Genomic DNA, 20856 nt, shown 5'->3' with positions numbered 1-20856 from the left:
GTTAGGCCCTGACAGACTTTTTTTTTTCTTTTAAACTGAGGTAGGATGGAATTAAGATTATGAGTGAGGAAATGAGCACTCCAAATGTGAATTTCTCTCATTGATTTTTTTTTTTTTTTAAATATATATTTCAGTGAACGTTTTTTTGTAAGATTAAACCGAAATGGGCTGCCAAAATCTCCGGAAAAGACTGAAAGATATAGCTCTGTTTTTGTTGTAAGTATGCAGATTCTGTGATGTACTAAAGTCATGACTTTGCACATGCAATATGATTGATTAGAATATGTAGTTTGATTTTTGTGCTAGAATTCTTAAATGTCTTAGGCTGGTTTCACATTAGCGTTTTAAACGCAAACGCATGTGGTGAAAAAAAGCGTATAAATGCTACGTTTTTTAGACACATGCGTTTTTGCATGTTTTAACACAAACGCGGCGTTTTGACCCGTTTACATGCGTTTTTTCCTGCGTTTGCGTTTTTGAAACGCATGATGAGAAGTGTGACAGCTGCCAATCATCAAAATCAACTAGAAAACCCACTAAAAACAGAAATAACTAGGGTTAGGGTTAGGATCCCTTGTAACCCTAGGGATCCTAACCCTAACCCTAGGGATCCTAACCCTAACCCTAGTGATCCTAACCCTAGGATCCCTAGTAACCCTAGGGATCCTAACCCTACGGATCCTAACCCTAGGATCCCTAGTAACCCTAGGGATCCTAACCCTAACCCTAACACTAGGATCCCTAGTAACCCTAGGGATCCTAACCCTAACCCTAGGGATCCTAACCCTAACCCTAGGGATCCTAACCCTTAGGGTTAGGGTTAGGATCCCTAGGGTTAGGGTTAGGATCCCTAGTAACCCTAGGGATCCTAACCCTAGGGATCCTAACCCTTAGGGTTAAGGTTAGGATCCCTTAGGGTTAGGGTTGGGGGGTGGCTTATCAGTGTGTATTCTTGTGTTTTTCTATTAAAACACATGCGTTTAAAAACGCATGCAAACGCATGTGCTTAAAAATGCATGCGTTTACATAGACATCAATATGTTTTTTTGCCGCAAAAAAACGCCACTAGAAATTACTACATGTTGCATTTCTGCAACAAAACGCATGCATAGAAACGACGCATGCGTCGTCAAAACGCGGCAAAACGCATGCAAAAAAACGCATGCATTTTTAATGTTAAGTATAGAAAAAAAAGCATGCTTTTTTTTTGCGCTAAAACGCAAAAAAAAAAAAAAAAAACGCAAATGTGAAACCAGCCTTAACTGTACGTGGTTTATATGGTTATTTCCATGTTGTAAAATGATGGATATTGCTAGGATATCACTTTATGATCAGTGGGAGTCCGATCTCTGGGATATCTATTGACCCTGAGACTGAAAAGACAGCAGTGCAGGCACGTTCCCATTTGACTCAATGTTTAATATCAGATTGATATATTATATCTTTGCCTTGGTACCTTACAGCGGTAGTACTAATAATCCAGGAAAAAGGAGGTTTAAAGATTTTTAGCTTTTATTTATTTTTTTTAGTTTTTCTCTTTCCCTAAATATTATTTGCCAAAAGCACTTTAAAACATATTTCTAATAGGTTCAAAAATATTGTAAAGAACAAGTATTTGACCCAGCTGAATAGATATTTTATTTTTTATCTATTACCAGTTATAAAATCTTCTTTTGGCATTGGGGCATTTAATCTAGAACAAATGTGCACTCATAAAGTTGATTGCGTTTCATATATATGTTTATTCTAGGACTTGAGTTCAAGTGACCTTCGGAAAGACATTTTCATTACAGTACACATCATCAGAATTGGTAAGAAAGCATGTTGCTGTTTTTGGCTTTTATTTCTGTATATATACCGTATTATAAAATGGCTAATTGTTCCTCTATATTCAAGATTTATGTGCCTAATATTTTTGCATATCCTCTTAGCCATTGTTTTTACTGCTGCTTCAACTCCTTAACAACCGCCGATACGCATTAAAACTGCAGCTACTAAGGGGCCTCATTCCCTCAGCAATAAGGGTATAGCGCCCCAAAGAGTCCGAAAATCTCCGGGGTTTCAGCTAATAGGGATAGCGGAGACCCTGTAGAACACGATTAGGGCCAGATAAATAACGGCAATCAAGTAAAAAAAAAGTGTATCCGCTATAAAAAATAATTTTCCTGAAGCAGAGTGTCGCCGAGATCTCAATCTGCGCACGCATGGCCTCCGGTTACCATTTTCCTGAAGCCTCCAGCAGCCCACAGCTTCAGGAAGATGGCCGCAGGGAAACCAGTAATGCACTTGGCTCTGCTCGCCGTGGACACCGTGCCGCGGCATAGCCATATTTCTGCCGCCGGCATCCTGAGGAAGGGAACCCTGCTCAGGTGCACTCCGCACCACCCACCGCTGCAGCATCTCCACACCTCTACCGCCGCCGCTTCTGCTGCTACATTACTGCCGCAACCCCCGTTAAGCCTGGGTTCACACTATAAAACGCAACCCCCATTTTCCTCCCAAATTTTTTTGGGGAAAAGTGAGTCTTCTAGTCAGAAAAATATAGTAACTTGAGACATACAGTATACTAAGTGTACACTAACGTATATACTAAGTATTTGAATTGGATGGCTTGATGCTACTGATTCTTTCCAGTGCATCAGCAAGTTCCCGCTCTTCAATTCTGTCTGATAACAAATTGTTGTGTTTTTTTAGCTTGATGCTGTGTTTTGCTCACATTAACCTTCAAAATCCATTTGCTTACAAGGTCGTATGGGAGCCGGTGAGAAGAAGAACTCTTCTAATGTGCAATATCGTCGACCCTTTGGTTGTGCCGCTCTAAGCATCGCTGACCTCTTAACAGGAGAATCAAAAGATGACCTCATTTTAAAAGTTTATATGTAAGTTCTTTGTGTTCCTCACTTTTGTGCATTCTTGTCCAGAACCATCTGCATAATCAAATCGAATATATAAAATGACATTTTAAATTCCTCTCTGTTAGAATATTTTTCTAAGATACAAGGTCTAAATATTGTATTCAGTATTGTGTGATGCTGTAACAGTTATTTATGTATCACTTTTCTAGGTGCAACACTGAAAGCGATTGGTATCAAATACATGAAAACATTATCAAGAAAATGAACGCTCGGTACAACCTAACAGGCTCAAATACAGGTTTGTAATAATCCACTAGTACAACAAATACAAAGCCTTACTACTACACCACTGATGTTATTGTCAAATTGCATTCGTAGAGAAAATAATAGAATGGTAGATCTACTTAATGCTACATTGTGGCTGTCATGCATTCCAGGGGTGTACATACTATTGGTACAAGCCATGCAGCTGCATAGGTGCCCAAGAGTAAAGGGGCTAACCTCTATCTCTAAAGCAGGTGGCATTGCGCATTATGACGATCTTTGGGCTGCAAGGGAACCCATTTATTGTTCTTGCACAGTTGTCTGCTTCTAGTTCAGACAATAATGTCTATTTGCCTAAAATGTTGTGATTAGTGTGATGAATCTGCACCATTGCCATCATTTGGTCTACTTTTGTAGTGTCTTTTCAGAGGTAGATGTTAATTTCCTGAAGTGTACCTCCAAAGAATGTCAATGGTCCAAATTCATCACGCAAATGACAACATTTTTTAAAGATGCTATTGACTTGAAATTCTCGCCAAATGTCGGTAACAACCCATCAAATACACACAGGCAAAGAAATCAAGCTGTAGATGTCCATAAATTAATTTATAATGAGAAATCACTCAGGGAAAATGTATTCACTTTATTTCACTTCCTGAAATGTATTCAATACTTTGCACAAACACCTTTGTTGGTGATCACAGCTTGAAGACGTCTCATGTATGGAGAAACTAGTCACATGCATTGCTCAGGTGTGATTTTTTTTTTTGCCCATTCTTTGACACAAACATTCTTCAAATCCTGAAGATTCCATCGACTCCTTATATGAACTTTGAATTTTAGTTCCTTCCATAAATGTTCTATTGGATTCAGCTCAGGTGATTGGCTGTGCCATTCTATCTGCTTCATTTTCTGTCTCTGAAACCAGTTTCAATCGAGAGTTTCCTGGGCTACATGTTTGGAATAATTGTCTTGCTGAAATGTTCAGCCATGTTTCATCTTCATCATTCAGGTATATGTCAGCAGATTTATATCAAGAATGTCACGATACATTTGTCCATTTATCCTTCCTTCAATTACATGAAGTTTGCCAGTGCCATATGCTGAAAAACAGTCCCACACTATGATGTTCTCACCTCCAAACTTTTCTGTTGTTATGGTGTTTTTGCCCCCAAACATGGTGTGTATTACAGCATTCAAAGAGTTCAATTTTTGTCTGATCTCACCAGACTATATTCTCCCAGTATTTCACATGCTTGTCTAAATGTTGTTAAGCAAACTTTAAACATGCTTGAACATGCTTTTTGTTCCGCAATGGAGTCTTGCGTGGTGAGTGTGCATATAGGCCATGGAGGTTGAATGCATTACTTATAATTTTCTGTGAAGCAATTGTACCAGCTGATTCATAGGTGGTCCATTTGCTCTTGGGCAACTGTTCTGATAATTCTTTTCGGTCCACTGTCTCATATGTTGCAGGAAGCACCTGGTCATGACAGATTATGGTGAAATTGTGTTTTTTCCACTTCTGGATTATGGTCTCAACGGTGCTCCCTGGAATCTTCAGTAGTTTAAAAATGTTTCTGTAACCAATGCCCTCAGTATGTTTTGCAACGAAAAGGTTGCAAAGGTCTTGAAACAGCTCATTGGTTTTTCCCATCATGAGATGTTTCTTGTGTGGCACCTTAGTAATGAGACTCCTTTTTATAGGCCATCAGTTGAACTAGCTGATATTATTTTTTACTAAGTGGCAAGATTTCTAATTACTTATAGATTTCAGCTGGTTTCGTTAGTTTCCATGCCTTTTTACAACTCACTTCATATGTTCAATACTTTTTCCCTATGTCATGTCTCATTATTATCAAGCAAATAAAGCAACACTCTGTAGCGCCATAGCTTGCAAATATTAACCCCTTCATGACCCAGCCTATTTTGACCTTAAAGACCTTGCCGTTTTTTGCAATTCTGACCAGTGTCCCTTTATGAGGTAATAACTCAGGAACGCTTCAACGGATCCTAGCGGTTCTGAGATTGTTTTTTCGTGACATATTGGGCTTCATGTTAGTGGTAAATTTAGGTCAATAAATTCTGCGTTTATTTGTGATAAAAACGGAAATTTGGCGAAAATTTTGAAAATTTCGCAATTTTCACATTTTGAATTTTTATTCTGTTAAACCAGAGAGATATGTGACACAAAATAGTTAATAAATAACATTTCCCACATGTTTACTTTACATCAGCACAATTTTGGAAACAAAATTTTTTTTTGTTAGGAAGTTATAAGGGTTAAAATTTGACCAGCGATTTCTCATTTTTACAACGAAATTTACAAAACCATTTTTTTTAGGGACCACCTCACATTTGAAGTCAGTTTGAGGGGTCTATATGGCTGAAAATACCCAAAAGTGACACCATTCTAAAAACTGCACCCCTCAAGGTACTCAAAACCACATTCAAGAAGTTTATTAACCCTTCAGGTGCTTCACAGCAGCAGAAGCAACATGGAAGGAAAAAATGAACATTTAACTTTTTAGTCACAAAAATTATCTTTTAGCAACAATTTTTTTATTTTCCCAATGGTAAAAGGAGAAACTGAACCACGAAAGTTGTTGTCCAATTTGTCATGAGTACGCTGATACCTCATATGTGGGGGTAAACCACTGTTTGGGCGCACGGCAGGGCTTGGAAGGGAAGGAGCGCCATTTGACTTTTTGAATCAAAAATTGGCTCCACTCTTTAGCGGACACCATGTCACGTTTGGAGAGCCCCCGTGTGCCTAAAAATTGGAGCTCCCCCACAAGTGACCCCATTTTGGAAACTAGACGCCCTAAGGAACTTATCTAGATGCATAGTGAGCACTTTGAACCCCCAGGTGCTTCACAAATTGATCCGTAAAAATGAAAAAGTACTTTTTTTTCACAAAAAAATTCTTTTAGCCTCAATTTTTTCATTTTTACATGGGCAACAGGATAAAATGGATCCTAAAATGTGTTGGGCAATTTCTCCTGAGTACGCCGATACCTCATATGTGGGGGTAAACCACTGTTTGGGCACATGGTAAGGCTCGGAAGGGAAGGAGCGCCATTTGACTTTTTGAATGAAAAATAATTTCCATCGTTAGCGGACACCATGTCACGTTTGGAGAGCTCCTGTGTGCCTAAACATTGGCGCTCCCCCACAAGTGACCCCATTTTGGAAACCAGACCCCCCAAGGAACTTATTTAGATACCTAGTGAGCACTTTAAACCCTCAGGTGCTTCACAAATTGATCTGTAAAAATGAAAAAGTACTTTTTTTCACAAAAAAATTCTTTTCGCCTCAATTTTTTCATTTTCACATGGGCAATAGGATAAAATGGATCATAAAATTTGTTGGGCAATTTCTCCCGAGTACGCCCATACCTCATATGTGGGGGTAAACCACTGTTTGGGCACACGGCAGGGCTCGGAAGGGAAGGCGCGCCATTTTGACTTTTTGAATGGAAAATTAGCTCCAATTGTTAGCGGACACCATGTCGCGTTTGGAGAGCCCCTGTGTGCCTATGCATTGGAGCTCCCCCACAAGTGACCCCATTTTGGAAACTAGACCCCCCAAGGAACTTATCTAGATGCATATTGAGCACTTTAATCCCCCAGGTGCTTCACAGAAGTTTATAACGCAGAGCCATGAAAATAAAAAATAATTTTTCTTTCCTCAAAAATGATTTTTTAGCCTGGAATTTCCTATTTTGCCAAGGATAATAGGAGCAATTGGACCCCAAATATTGTTGTCCAGTTTGTCCTGAGTATGCTGATACCCCATATGTGGGGGTAAACCACTGTTTGGGCGCACGGCAGGGCTCGGAAGGGATGGCACGCCATTTGGCTTTTTAAATGGAAAATTAGCTCCAATCATTAGCGGACACCATGTCACGTTTGGAGAGCCCCTGTGTGCCTAAACATTGGAGATCCCCCAGAAATGACCCCATTTTGGAAACTAGACCCCCAAAGGAACTTATCTAGATGTGTGGTGAGGACTTTGAACCCCCAAGTGCTTCACAGAAGTTTATAACGCAGAGCCATGAAAATGAAAATAAAAAATTATTTTCTCAAAAATGATCTTTTAGCCTGCAATTTTTTATTTTACAAAGGGTAACAGGAGAAATTTGACCCCAAAAGTTGTTGTCAAGTTTCTCCTGAGTACGCTGATACCCCATATGTGGGGGTAAACCACTGTTTGGGCACATGCCGGGGCTCGGAAGTGAAGTAGTGACATTTTGAAATGCAGACTTTGATGGAATGCTCTGTGGGCGTCACGTTGCGTTTGCAGAGCCCCTGATGTGGCTTAACAGTAGAAACCCCCCACAAGTGACCCCATTTTGGAAACTAGACCCCGAAAGGAACTTATCTAGATGTGTGGTGAGCACTTTGAACCCCCAAGTGCTTCATAGAAGTTTATAATGCAGAGCCGTGAAAATAATAAATACGTTTTCTTTCCTCAAAAATAATTATTTAGCCCAGAATTTTTTATTTTCCCAAGGGTAACAGGAGAAATTGGATCCCAAAAGTTGTTGTCCAGTTTCTCCTGAGTACGCTGATACCCCATATGTGGGGGTAAACCACTGTTTGGGCACATGCCGAGGCTCGGAAGTGAAGTAGTGACGTTTTGAAATGCAGATTTTGATGGAATGCTCTGTGGGCGCCACGTTGGGTTTGCAGAGCCCCTGATGTGGCTTAACAGTAGAAACCCCCCACAAGTGACCCCATTTTGGAAACTAGACCCCGAAAGGAACTTATCTAGATGTGTGGTGATCACTTTGAACCCCCAAGTGCTTCACAGAAGTTTATAATGCAGAGCCGTGAAAATAATAAATACGTTTTCTTTCCTCAAAAATAATTATTTAGCCCAGAATTTTTTAATTTTCCCAAGGGTAACAGGAGATATTTGACCCCAATATTTGTTGTCCAGTTTCTCCTGAGTACGGTGATACCCCATATGTGGGGGTAAACTACTGTTTGGGCACATGCCGGGGCTCGGAATTGAAGTAGTGACGTTTTGAAATGCAGACTTTGATGGAATGCTCTGCGGGCGTCACGTTGCGTTTGCAGAGCCCCTGATGTGCCTAAACAGTAGAAACCACCCACAAGTGACCCCATTTTGGAAACTAGACCCCGAAAGGAACTTATCTAGATCTGTGGTGAGCACTTTGAACCCCCAAGTGCTTCATAGAAGTTTATAATGCAGAGCCGTGAAAATAATAAATACGTTTTCTTTCCTCAAAAATAATTATTTAGCCCAGAATTTTTTATTTTCCCGAGGGTTACAGGAGAAATTGGACCCCAAAAGTTGTTGTCCAGTTTCTCCTGAGTACGCTGATACCCCATGTGTGGGGGTAAACCACTGTTTGGGCACACGTCGGGGCTCAGAAGGGAAGTAGTGACTTTTGAAATGCAGACTTTGATGGAATGGTCTGCGGGCGTCACATTGCGTTTGCAGAGCCCCTGGTGTGCCTAAACAGTAGAAACCCCCCAAAAGTGACCCCATTTTAGAAACTAGACCCCCCAAGGAACTTATCTAGATATGTGGTGAGCACTTTGAACCCCCAAGTGCTTCACAGACGTTTACAACGCAGAGCCGTGAAAATAAAAAATCATTTTTCTTTTCTCAAAAATGATGTTTTAGCAAGCATTTCTTTATTTTCACAAGGGTAACAGGAGAAATTGGACCCCAGTAATTGTTGCGCAGTTTGTCCTGAGTATGCTGGTACCCCATATGCGGGGGTAAACCACTGTTTGGGCACACGTCGGCGCTCGGAAGTGAGGGAGCACCATTTGACTTTTTGAATACAAGATTGGCTGGAATCAATGGTGGCGCCATGTTGTTGTTTGGAGACCCCCTGATGTGCCTAAACAGTGGAAACCCCTCAATTCTAACTCCAACACACCCCTAACCCTTATCCCAACTGTAGCCCTAACCCTAATCACAACCCTAACCCCAACACACCCCTAACCACAACCCTAATTCCAACCCAACCCTAACCCTAAGGCTATATGCCAACGTTGCGGATTCGTATGAGATTTTTCAGCACCATTTTTGAAAAATCCGCGGGTAAAAGGCACTGCGTTTTACCTGCGGATTTACAGCGGATTTCCAGTGTTTTTTGTCCGGATTTCACCTGCGGATTCCTATTGAGGAACAGGTGTGAAACGCTGCGGAATCCGCACAAATTATTGACATGCTGCGGAAAATACAACGCAGCGTTCCCGCGCGGTATTTTCCGCACCATGGGCACAGTGGATTTGGCTTTCCATATGTTTACATGGTACTGTAAACCTGATGGAACTCTGCTGCGGATCCGCAGCGGCCAATCCGCACCGTGTGCACATAGCCTAATTCTAAAGGTATGTGCACACGCTGCGGAAAATGCTGCGGATCCGCAGCAGTTTCCCATGAGTTTACAGTTCAATGCAAACCTATGGGAAACAAAAATCGCTGTACACATGCTGCAGAAAAACTGCACGGAAACGCAGCGGTTTACATTCCGCAGCATGTCACTTCTTTCTGCGGATTCCGCAGCGGTTTTACAACTGCTCAAATAGAAAATCGCTGTTGTAAAACCGCATTGAAATGCGCAGAAAAAACATGGTAAATCCGCCATAAATCCGCAGCGGTTTAGCACTGAGGATTTATCAAATCCGCAGCGGAAAAATCCGCAGAGGACCAGAATATGTGTGCACATACCGAAACCCTAACCCTACCCCTAACCCTAACCGTACCCCTAACCCTACCCCTAACCCTACCCCTACCCCTAACCCTAACCCTACCCCTAACCCTACCCCTAACCCTAGTTCTTACCCCAACCTTAGTGGAAAAAAAAATATTTTTTTTATTGTCCCTACCTATGGGGGTGACAAAGGGGGGGGGGGGGGTCATTTACTTTTTTTTTTATTTTGATCACTGAGATATAACCTATCTCAGTGATCAAAATACACTCTGGAACGAATCTGCCGGCCGGCAGATTCGGCGGGCGCACTGCACATGCGCCCGCCATTTTGGAAGATGGCGGCGCCCAGGAAAGAAGACGGACGGTCCCCGGGAGGCCAGGTAAGTATAAGGGGGGGGAGATCAGGGCACGGGGGGGCTTCGGAGCACGGGTGGGGGGCGTCGGAGCACGGGGGGGTGGATCGGAACACGGGGGGGTGGATTGGAGCACGGAGTGGGGGATCGCTGTGCGGGCGGGTGGATCGGAGCACGGGGGGGGGATCGCTGTGCGGGGGGGGGGATCGGAGTGCGGGGGGGTTTGATTGGAGCACGGGGGGTGTGATTGGAGCACGGGGGGAGCGGGCAGGAGGACGGGGGAGCGGAGCACAAGACCGAGGGGAGCAGACCGCAGATCGGGGGGCTGGGTGGGCGATCGGAGGAGTGGAGTGGGTGCACATTAGTGTGTCCAGCCATGGCCGATGATATTGCAGCATCGGCCATGGCTGGATTGTAATATTTCACCATTTTTTTAGGTGAAATATTACAAATCGCTCTGATTGGCAGTTTCACTTTCAACAGCCAATCAGAGCGATCGTAGCCACGAGGGGGTGAAGCCACCCCCCCTGGGCTAAACTACCACTCCCCCTGTCCCTGCAGATCGGGTGAAATGGGAGTTAACCCTTTCACCCGATCTGCAGGGACGCGATCTTTCCATGACGCATATGCTGCGTCATGGGTCGGAATGGCACCGACTTTCATGACGCAGCGTATGCGTCAAAGGTCGGGAAGGGGTTAAATATAATAATAATAATTTTTATTTATATAGCGCCAACATATTCCGCAGCACTTTACAATAAGTGGGGACATGTACAGACAATAAATTCAGTACAAGTTAAGACAATTTAAACAGTGACATTAGGATTGAGGTCCCTGCTTGCAAGCTTACAATCTACAAGGAAATGGGGGGACACAATAGGTGAAAAGTGCTTGTTATTTCAGGTCTGGCAATTATAATAAATAGGGATTTTCATATAAAGCTGCATGATCCGGTCATCAGCCCGTGTGTTTAAGTGCAATAGTCAAGTATCGAGTGCAGTTATCATGTGCATGGAGGGTGTGGAGACAGATGAATAGTAGGGTGCAGATTCACATGCAGATAATATTTGGAAGGAGGGAACAGGACAAAGTTAGTTTACTGAGTAGTTGATTTGGTAGGCTTGTTTGAAGAGATGGGTTTTTAAAGCGCGCTTGAATAGGTCGGGGCTAGGTATCAGTCTGATCGTCTGGGGAAGTGCATTCCAGAGAGCTGGCGCAGCACGAGAGAAGTCTTGAAGACGGAGGTGCGAGGTTCGGATTACGGGGGATGTTAGTCTTAGGTCATTTGTAGAACGGAGGGCACGTGTAGGGCGATAGACGGAGATGAGAGAGGAGATATAAGGCGGCGCAGAACTGTGGAGAGCTTTGTGGGTGATAGAGATGAGTTTATACTGGACCATGTAGCGAATGGGTAGCCAGTGTAATGACTGGCACAAGATGGAGGAATCAGTGAAGCGGCTGGACAGAAATATGACCCTGGCTGCTGCATTTAAGATGGATTGGAGAGGAGAAAGTTTAGAAAGAGGGAGACCGATCAGAAGAGAGTTGCAGTAGTCCAGACGAGAATGAATAAGAGCGACAGTAAGAGTCTTAGCAGTTTCAAAGGTCTGAAAAGGTCAGATTCTGGAGATGTTTTTAAGATGCAGGTGACCAGAGCGAGTGAGTGATCGGATATAGAGAGTAAAGGAAAGCTGGGTGTCGAATATGACCCCAAGACTGCGGGCATGCTGCTTGGGAGTTATGGTTGAACCCTCCAGGGTAATTTCGATGTTGGGTAGAGAGAGGTTAGTAGAAGGGAGAAACACAAGTAGTTCAGTTTTGGAGAGATTTAGTTTCAGATAGAGGGAGGACATGATGTTAGAGACAGCAGACAGACAATCCTTGGTATTTTGAATTAGGGTAGGGGTGATGTCGGGGGAAGAAGTGTATAATTGGGTGTCGTCAGCATAGAGATGGTACTGGAACCCAAATCTGCTGATTGTTTGTCCAATAGGGGCAGTGTATAGAGAGAAGAGGAGGGGGCCCAGGACTGAGCCCTGCGGAACCCCGATAGTAAGGGGACGAGGAGAGGAAGAGGAGCCGGCAAAAGAATATGAAAATTGAATTGCATTACTGCATTACAAATATGAAAAATAGAGAATGCTTAGCACATAAATTGGCAATTCATGTGTATCTGGAAGCCACATTAAGGCGTTTCTCATTTCCAGGACCTAACTTAGTGCCAATCCTCTCAGAATAAAGTCCTTATCTGTATGGGAAGTTGGGAACTTAATGTGAATCATCTCTTAGACTGAAGTCTATATCTCTGTAGAGGGGTAGTGGTCCTGCTGTGATTAAAAACGCCTGAGGCTATAGGGTGGAGTGCTCAGTCAGAAGGCTAATGAATACAAATTTAAAAAAACTGACTGCCTCATCCAAACATAAACTTAGTGTGAACAGGTGCTCACCTAGAGTCACCAACGCATATTCAATCACACAAATAAAGCAGCACTCTGTAGCGCCATAGCATGCAAATATGAAAATTTAATTGCATTACTGCACTAGAAATATTTAAAATTGAGAAAGCTTAGCGCATAAATTGGCCAATTGATGTCTACCTGGAAGCCACTTTAAGGCGTTTCTCGTTTCCAGGACCTAACTTACTGCCAATCCTCTCATAGAATAAAGTCTTCATCTGTATTTACTTGTTTGATTGTATATGAGTTGATGACTCACAGCTAGTTTATGTTTGGATGTGACAGTCATTTTTTTTAAATGTCTCATTATTACACATAACTTAATTTATATACATCTATTATTTGATCTCTTTGTCTCTGTGGATTGGATGATTATCGACATCTGGTGAGAAATTCATGTCAATAGCGTGTGTGTGTGTGTGTATAATATATTTAGATACATAACTTACATAAACATGAGTTTGCATTAGTGACATAGTTCTGCAAACAAACAATTAAAGGACAATTATACTAGTGGCCTAATGCCCTCTTGTTGGTATGTGTATATATTAACCCCTTCCCGACCTTTGACGCACCTTATGCGTCATGAAAACCTGTGCCATTCCGACCTGTGACACAGCATATGCCCCCCATGGCTACGATCGCTCTGATTGGCTGTTGAAAGTGAAACTGCCAATCAGAGCGATTTGTAATATTTCACCTAAAAAAACTGGTGAAGTATTACAATCCAGCCATGGCCGATACTGCAATACCATCGGCCATGGCTGGAAACACTGATGTGCCCCCACCCCACCTCATCGATCGCCCCCCCAGCCCCCGATCTGTGGTCCGCTCCCCTCCTTCCTGTGCTCCGCTCCCCCATCCTCCTGTCTGCTCCCCCGTGCTCCAATCCAACCCCCCTGCACTCCGATCCACCCCCCCCCGCACTGCAATCCACCCCCCGTGCTCCGATCCACCCCCCTGTGCTCCGATCCACCCCCCCATGTTCCGATCCACCCCCCGTGTTCCAATCCACCCCCCCATGCTCCGATCCACCCCCCGTGTTCCCCCCCCCCACGCCATCATACTTACCGAGCCTCCCGGGGTCCGTCCGTCTTCTTTCCTGGGCGCCGCCATCTTCAAAAATGCATGCGCCCGCCGAATCTGCCGGCCGGCAAATTCGTTCCAATGTGAATTTTGATCACTGTGATAAAACCTCACAGTGATCAAAATAAAAAAAACAGTAAATGACCCCCCGCCTTTGTCACCCCCATAGGTAGGGACAATAATAAAATAAAGATTTTTTTTTTTCCACTAAGGTTGGAGTTAGAACTAGGGTTAGGGTTAGGGTTTCGGTATGTGCACATGTATTCTGGTCCTCTGCGGATTTTTCCGCAGCGGATTTTGATAAATCCGCAGTGCTAAACCGCTGTGGATTTATCGCGGATTTACCGCGGTTTTTCTGCGCATTTCACTGCGGTTTTACAACTGCGATTTTCTATTGGAGCAGTTGTAAAACCGCTGCGGAATCCGCAGAAAGAAGTGACATGCTGCGGAATGTAAACCGCTGCGTTTCCGTGCAGTTTTTCTGCAGCATGTGTACAGCGATTTTTGTTTCCCATAGGTTTACATTGAACTGTAAACTCATGGGAAACTGCTGCGGATCCGCAGCGTTTTCCGCAGCGTGTGCACATACCTTTAGAATTAGGCTATGTGCACACGGTGCGGATTTGGCTGCGGATTCGCAGCAGTGTTCCATCAGGTTTACAGTACCATGTAAACATATGGAAAACCAAATCCGCTGTGCCCATGGTGCGGAAAATACCGTGCGGAAACGCTGCGTTGTATTTTTCGCAGCATGTCAATTCTTTGTGCGGATTCCGCAGCGTTTTACACCTGTTCCTCAATAGGAATCCGCAGGTGAAATCTGCACAAAAAACACTGGCTATCCGTGGTACATCCGCAGGTAAAACACAGTGCCTTTCTCCTTCGCCTCATTGGGGGACACAGGACTGTGACTGTGGGGTGTATGCTTCTGCCGCCAGGAGGCTGACACTAAGTAAACTTAAAAAAAAAAAAGTTAGCTCCTCCTCCAACGTATACACCCTGACACTGGCTACCAGAGACTCCAGTTTATGCTTAGTGTCTCAAGGAGGCACATCTCTGGGTCCGGGATTTTTTGGACCCGACTTTCAACTTTTGGATTGAGGGGGCGACGGACCTTTTTGAGGGTCCGATCTCCCCAAATCATCAACGGGCAAGCACGTGTGATACTGCTCCACGTTTCCTTTCTCGCTACATGGGATTTTTCACTGGACTTGGCCCTGACCACCCTGAGGTATCTAGACCCCAGGCTGTACAGGTGCTCCTAGACGTCCGTGTGTTCCCCCCTGTTTTCTACACCCCTGCCGGGGGTGTTAGCTGGGGTGGAGGACGGTCCCTCTCCTTATCCTGGGATAATGGAGTTTGGGTGCCTGCACCGTCATTCTTTCCACCCCTCGCTGAGTGTGGTGTGTCAGGGGGGGCTCCTGAGTACCTGTTGCGCTGGCCCTGGGTAGTGCGGTGGTCCGGCTCCGGGTGAGGCTGGCGTCCTTTTTTTGTGGATCGGCGGTGGTCCAGCGCTGAGGCGCCTGCGGCTCTCTGGAGCGGCGCCGCGGCATTCGGTCGGCGGCGCCGCAGCGCTCCGGAGCGCCGCCGCGGTGTAGAGAAGATTGGCGCCGCTGTTCCTCCGGAGGCTGCGGCTTTGCCTGGCTCACGGCAGGCGTGGGGGTGTTCCTGGAGCCCGGGACTTCCGGGCGGCAGACCGCGCTGCGGGGCTCCGCCCCTTCCGGCGCGTCACGTCCGGTTCTGGTTTCTCCGGCCTCTGAGGGGGAAATTTAGGCCGCGGCTTCGGGCCTGCTCTAGGCTGCGGCTTAGTTTGGCGATCCCTCCCCCACTATAGCCTGCTGGACATATAAGGCAGCACGTTTGGAGATAGTGCTGTCAGGATCCATTTCGGTATTCGTGGGGACACAGGACTGGGGTAAGTGCTTCTCTCTCCAGCTGGACTGAAGCATTCCTTTTTTTCCCAGTCTCTGGCCCTGGGTATAGCATTACGGATCATTATGTCTAGAAAGGTTAAGACTCACACGGTTCTTTTTACCGGTTGTGTATCTTGTAATGCCCTTTTTCCGCACGCCCAAAGTAATCGCCTCTGTGAGGCCTGTGACCCTGAACATGTCCAGGAGCCCCCCCCTGCCAGTCCTCCAGTAGTCTCTCCAGCCCCAGTCCTTCAGCCAGATGCTGTGGTAGCTCCACCGGAATGGGTCACGTCCTTGTCACAATCCATGGCGTCCCTTACTGAAGCGATCAAATCACTACAGACCCCGGCGGTCGGGACCGGTAATCCGCCTGTCTCAGAGAGGGCCTCGGGGTCTCAGGAATCTGCGGCCTGCAGGGGGCGCGCTCTCACTCGCCAGACGCATGGAAAGCGGATTCGCAAAGCGTCTCCCAGGCACTCAGGTGCTTCCGCATCCTGGAGTTCCGTATCTCGCTCTCCTTCTCCTGCAGAAAGCGGTGAAGTTGAGACTGACTACGAGTCAGAAGGGTCTCTTAATTTTGATAAACCTGGGTTTCAGGAGTCAGTAGACAGCCTAATTGAAGCTGTCAATCAGTCTTTGGGGATAGAAGACGAGCTCGTCTCTTCCTCTTATCATAAGGTCTCATTTAAGCGGTCTAAACGGGCCCATAGGGTTTTTTCCTCTCATCCTGAGTTCGAGGACCTGATTCGACGCAATAGGGAGCACCCGGACAAACGCTTTTCAGGGCAAAGAGCTCTGAAGGCTAGGTATCCTTTTGCTTCGGAACTTTGTAGTGATTGGGCAGAAAATCCTTCTGTAGATCCTCCAGTGTCCCGTTTAGCCTCTAACACGTTACTATCTCTCCCTAATGGCTCATCGATTAAGGATCCTACGGATCGTCTTATAGAGAGCTTGGCTCGTTCCGTCTTTGAGGCCTCAAGCTCAGCACTTTTTCCTTCTTTTGCGGCAACCTGGGTTGCCAGGGCTATGATATCTTGGTCTGACTCGTTATCTAAGGCTCTCCAGGAAGGTAATGTGTCAGCAGAATTGGCTGAAATGTCTTCTCAGGTAGCTATGGCCGGTAGCTATCTGATTAACGCATCTCTGGATGCGGCAGATTGTGCTTCCTCGGCTGCATCTAATGCTATTGCCATCAGAAGGGCCCTTTGGTTAAGGTCCTGGCGGGCTGATTCTACCTCTAAGAAATCCCTTACATCCCTGCCGTATCAGAGTGGTCGTTTGTTCGGAGAAAAGCTGGATCAGCTCATTTCTGACTCCACAGGAGGGAAAAGTAAGTTCCTTCCTCAGCAGAGGGCCAGACAGCCTTTTCGGCGCCATTTTCAGGCTCGCTTTAGAACCTTTCGCTATGTCAGATGGGCCCCAGCATCAAGTTCTCCTGCGCAGGGTCGGCCCAATCAGGACCGAGACGGTCGGACCCCTTATACGGCCAGCCAGGGGGGAAGAATGCGTCCCCAGTCTTCTAGATCTAGAGGATCTAGGACGCAAAGATTTTCGGCCAAGTGACTGGAGGCCTCTTCCGGGCATCTCCAAAAGGGTAGGCGGACGTCTACTTTTATTTCGCCAGGTCTGGCTTCAGGTAATCCACGACCAGTGGGTGGCAGAGCTCATATCTTCAGGTTACAAAATAGAGCTGGTCGGTCTTCCTCCTCCCCGGTTCTTCCCATCCCGTCTTCCCAAGTGCAAATCTCTTCGCCAAACTTGTTCAATTCCATAGAGTCTCTCCGTATCAGCGGTGTCATTTCTCCTGTTCCAAAGGAAGAAAGATTCCAGGGCTTTTATTCCAATCTTTTTGTAGTGCCCAAAAAGGATGGAGCAGTGAGGCCTATCCTAGATCTCAAACTCTTAAACAAGTTTGTCCGCGTTCGACACTTTCGGATGGAGTCTCTGCGGTCGGTCATCGCCTCTCTGGAAAAGGGAGAATTTTTGGCCTCAGTAGACATTCAGGATGCTTATCTTCATATTCCCATCTTTCCGCTCCATCAAAGATTTCTCCGGTTTGCCGTAAACAATCTACACTTCCAGTTCACGGCATTACCTTTCGGTCTAGCTTCCGCTCCCAGGGTGTTCACAAAAGTCATGTCGACTGTGGTGTCCATTCTGCACTCCCGAGGTATTGTCGTCTTGCCATACCTAGACGATCTGCTGATCAAGGGACCAACATTTCAGTCTTGCAAGGAAAATGTCGACATCACTCTGGACACTCTTTCCCGTCTAGGTTGGTTGGTAAATTTAAGGAAGTCATCTCTACGGCCGTCTCGAAAAATCTCTTTTTTAGGCATGATTTTCGACACCTCTCAAGCCTTAACTATCCTTCCCCAGGACAAGGTCCTAGCCCTTCGGCGGGAAGTGAGGAACCTTCTACAACCATACCCTCATACGATTCGGTCCGGGATGAGGGTGTTAGGAAAGATGGTTGCAACCATAGAGGCGGTTCCGTTTGCACAGTTTCATCTTCGACCCCTCCAACGTGCAATCCTATCAGCATGGAACAAAAATCCTCTCTCTCTCAACCGCAAATTTCGGTTGTCTTTCCAGACCAAACAGGCTCTCGCTTGGTGGCTAAACAGCTCATCTCTACTCAGGGGGAAGCCCTTTCCCCCAACCAATTGGCTAGTGGTCACAACAGATGCCAGTCTCCTGGGTTGGGGAGCAGTGTTCTTCCATCACACAGCTCAGGGACGCTGGTCTCCTCGGGAATCAGAACTCCCCATCAATATCTTAGAGATTCGAGTGGTCAGCCTAGCCTTGTTACGTTTTCACCATCTTCTGGCAGGTCGCCCTGTCCGGATTCAGTCGGACAATGCCACAGCGGTAGCTTATATAAATCACCAGGGGGCACCCGCAGCAAGGCAGCCATGCAGGAGGTAAAACAGATCCTACTCTGGGCGGAGAGAAACCACTCTGTGATCTCAGCGGTCCACATTCCGGGCGAAGAAAACTGGGCGGCAGATTTCCTAAGCCGTCAGGGTCTAGCCTCAGGGGAATGGTCTCTCCACCCCGAGGTATTTTTGCAGATTTGCCATCTTTGGGGAACTCCAGACGTGGATCTAATGGCGTCCAAGGTGAATGCCAAGGTGCCCAGTTTTGTCTCTCGGTACCGAGATCCCCAGGCTATCGCCGTGGATGCGCTGGTACTGTCTTGGAACCAATTTCATCTCTCCTATCTGTTCCCTCCTCTGGCACTGCTCCTGAGAGTAATCAAGAAGATAAAATCAGAGAGAGTGCCGGCCATCCTGATCGCTCCGGATTGGCCACGACGGACCTGGTATGCAGACCTGGTACAACTTCTAGCCGGGGTTCCTTGGCGGCTCCCCGATCGGCCAGATCTTCTATCTCAAGGGCCGATCTACCACCAGAACTCAGAGGTCCTACGTTTGACGGCCTGGCCGTTGAATCTTGGGTTTTAACTCAGGCTGGTTTTTCTCAAGAAGTGGCTGATACCATGATCAGTGCTCGTAAGTCCGTTTCGGCCAGGATTTATTATCACACTTGGAAGGTGTTTCTTTCCTGGTGTAGAGAACGCGGGCTGCCCCCTCTGCGTTTCTCCGTTCCAAACATTCTAGCCTTCCTTCAAGCAGGCCTGGATTCTGGGCTCGCTCCGAGTACCCTTAAAAGGCAGGTTTCGGCTTTATCAGTACTTTTTCAACGCAGGATTGCTCCTAATCGTCAAGTCAGGACTTTTTTCCAGGGAGTCGCTCATAAGGTTCCTCCTTATAAGACTCCTTTGGAAGCTTGGGACCTTAATCTGGTCTTAAGGGCTTTACAGGACGCTCCTTTTGAGCCTCTTCAAGAGGTTTCTTTTATGTTTCTCTCTTGGAAAGTTGTATTTTTAGTGGCCATAACGTCCATAAGACGGGTATCGGAGCTGGCAGCTCTTTCTTGTCGTCCTCCTTTTTTGCGATTTCATCAGGACAAGGTGGTGCTCAGACCAGCACCGTCCTTTTTGCCGAAGGTTGTTTCATCATTTCACATTAATGAAGATATTGTTCTGCCCTCTTTTTGTCCGGCACCTACGCACCGTGTAGAAAAAGCTCTCCATACGTTGGATCTGGTGAGGGCTCTGAGGAGGTACGTTTCCCGTACGGCCCCCTTTCGCCAGACGGATGCTCTGTTTGTCCTTCCGCAGGGTCGCAGGAAGGGATGCGCGGCTTCAAAATCTACCCTGGCCAGATGGATAAGGGCGACCATTCAGGAGGCTTATCGCTCCATGGGCATGACGGTTCCGGCTGGAATCAAGGCTCATTCGACTAGAGCAGTGGGGGCTTCCTGGGCCGTTCGGCACCAGGCCTCAGCAGAACAGGTTTGCAAGGCTGCGACCTGGTCTAGTCTGCATACATTTGTCAAACATTATAATGTCCATTCCCAGACCTCTGCAGATGCAAGTCTGGGTAGAAGAATTCTTCAAGCGGCAGTGGCGCTTTTATAGACAAACATTATCTGGATGTCTTTTTCTGGTGAGTGATTTTTCCCACCCAGGGACTGCTTTAGGACATCCCACAGTCCTGTGTCCCCCAATGAGGCGAAGGAGAAATAGGGATTTTTGGTTACTCACCGTAAAATCCTTTTCTCCAAGACGCTCATTGGGGGACACAGCTCCCTCCCTGGTAGCCTTATGGCTGCTTTGGTTATATCTGATTACATTAGTCAGTAGGATCTTTTCTAGACATAAGGTTTCTGTATTTATGCTGTTATATTATTTTTTGTGTTTTTTTTTTGTTCTCCTACTACTTTCTGCACCAAACTGGAGTCTCTGGTAGCCAGTGTCAGGGTGTATACGTTGGAGGAGGAGCTAACTTTTTTTTTTTAAGTTTACTTAGTGTCAGCCTCCTGGCGGCAGAAGCATACACCCCACAGTCACAGTCCTGTGTCCCCCAATGAGCGTCTTGGAGAAAAGGATTTTACGGTGAGTAACCAAAAATACCTATTTTACCCACGGATTTTTCAAAAATGGTGCTGAAAAATCTCACACGAATCCGCAACGTGGGCACATAGCCTTAGGGTTAGGGTTGGAATTAGGTTTGTGGTTAGGGTTAGGGGTGTGTTGAGGTTAGGGTTGTGGTTAGGGGTGTGTTGGGGTTAGGGTTGTAATTAGGGTTATGGCTACAGTTGGGATTCGGGTTAGGGGTGTGTTGGGGTTAGTGTTGGAGGTAGAATTGAGGGGTTTCCACT

At 45.9% G+C, this 20856-nt stretch overlaps 1 protein-coding gene across 7 annotated transcripts in view; it reads left to right on the top strand.

Moving 5' to 3' along the window:
- The window catches only part of DOCK4 (dedicator of cytokinesis 4), a 488246-nt gene that overhangs the window by 221092 nt on the left and 246298 nt on the right, over positions 1 to 20856 (top strand). For all 7 annotated transcript variants that reach the window (XM_069764796.1, XM_069764797.1, XM_069764795.1 and 4 more), the window contains exons 9-12: positions 135 to 216; positions 1751 to 1811; positions 2747 to 2879; positions 3065 to 3153. In XM_069764796.1, the coding sequence (XP_069620897.1) occupies positions 135 to 216; positions 1751 to 1811; positions 2747 to 2879; positions 3065 to 3153 (365 nt within the window). The remainder of the gene's footprint in view (positions 1 to 134; positions 217 to 1750; positions 1812 to 2746; positions 2880 to 3064; positions 3154 to 20856) is intronic.

This window comes from Ranitomeya imitator, chromosome 4 (genome assembly GCF_032444005.1).
Source record: "Ranitomeya imitator isolate aRanImi1 chromosome 4, aRanImi1.pri, whole genome shotgun sequence".
In the NCBI taxonomy this organism is placed as follows: Eukaryota; Metazoa; Chordata; class Amphibia; order Anura; family Dendrobatidae; genus Ranitomeya; species Ranitomeya imitator.
The sequence above is the reverse complement of the archived record's forward strand: the minus strand, read 5'-3'. Positions and strand labels throughout refer to the sequence as shown.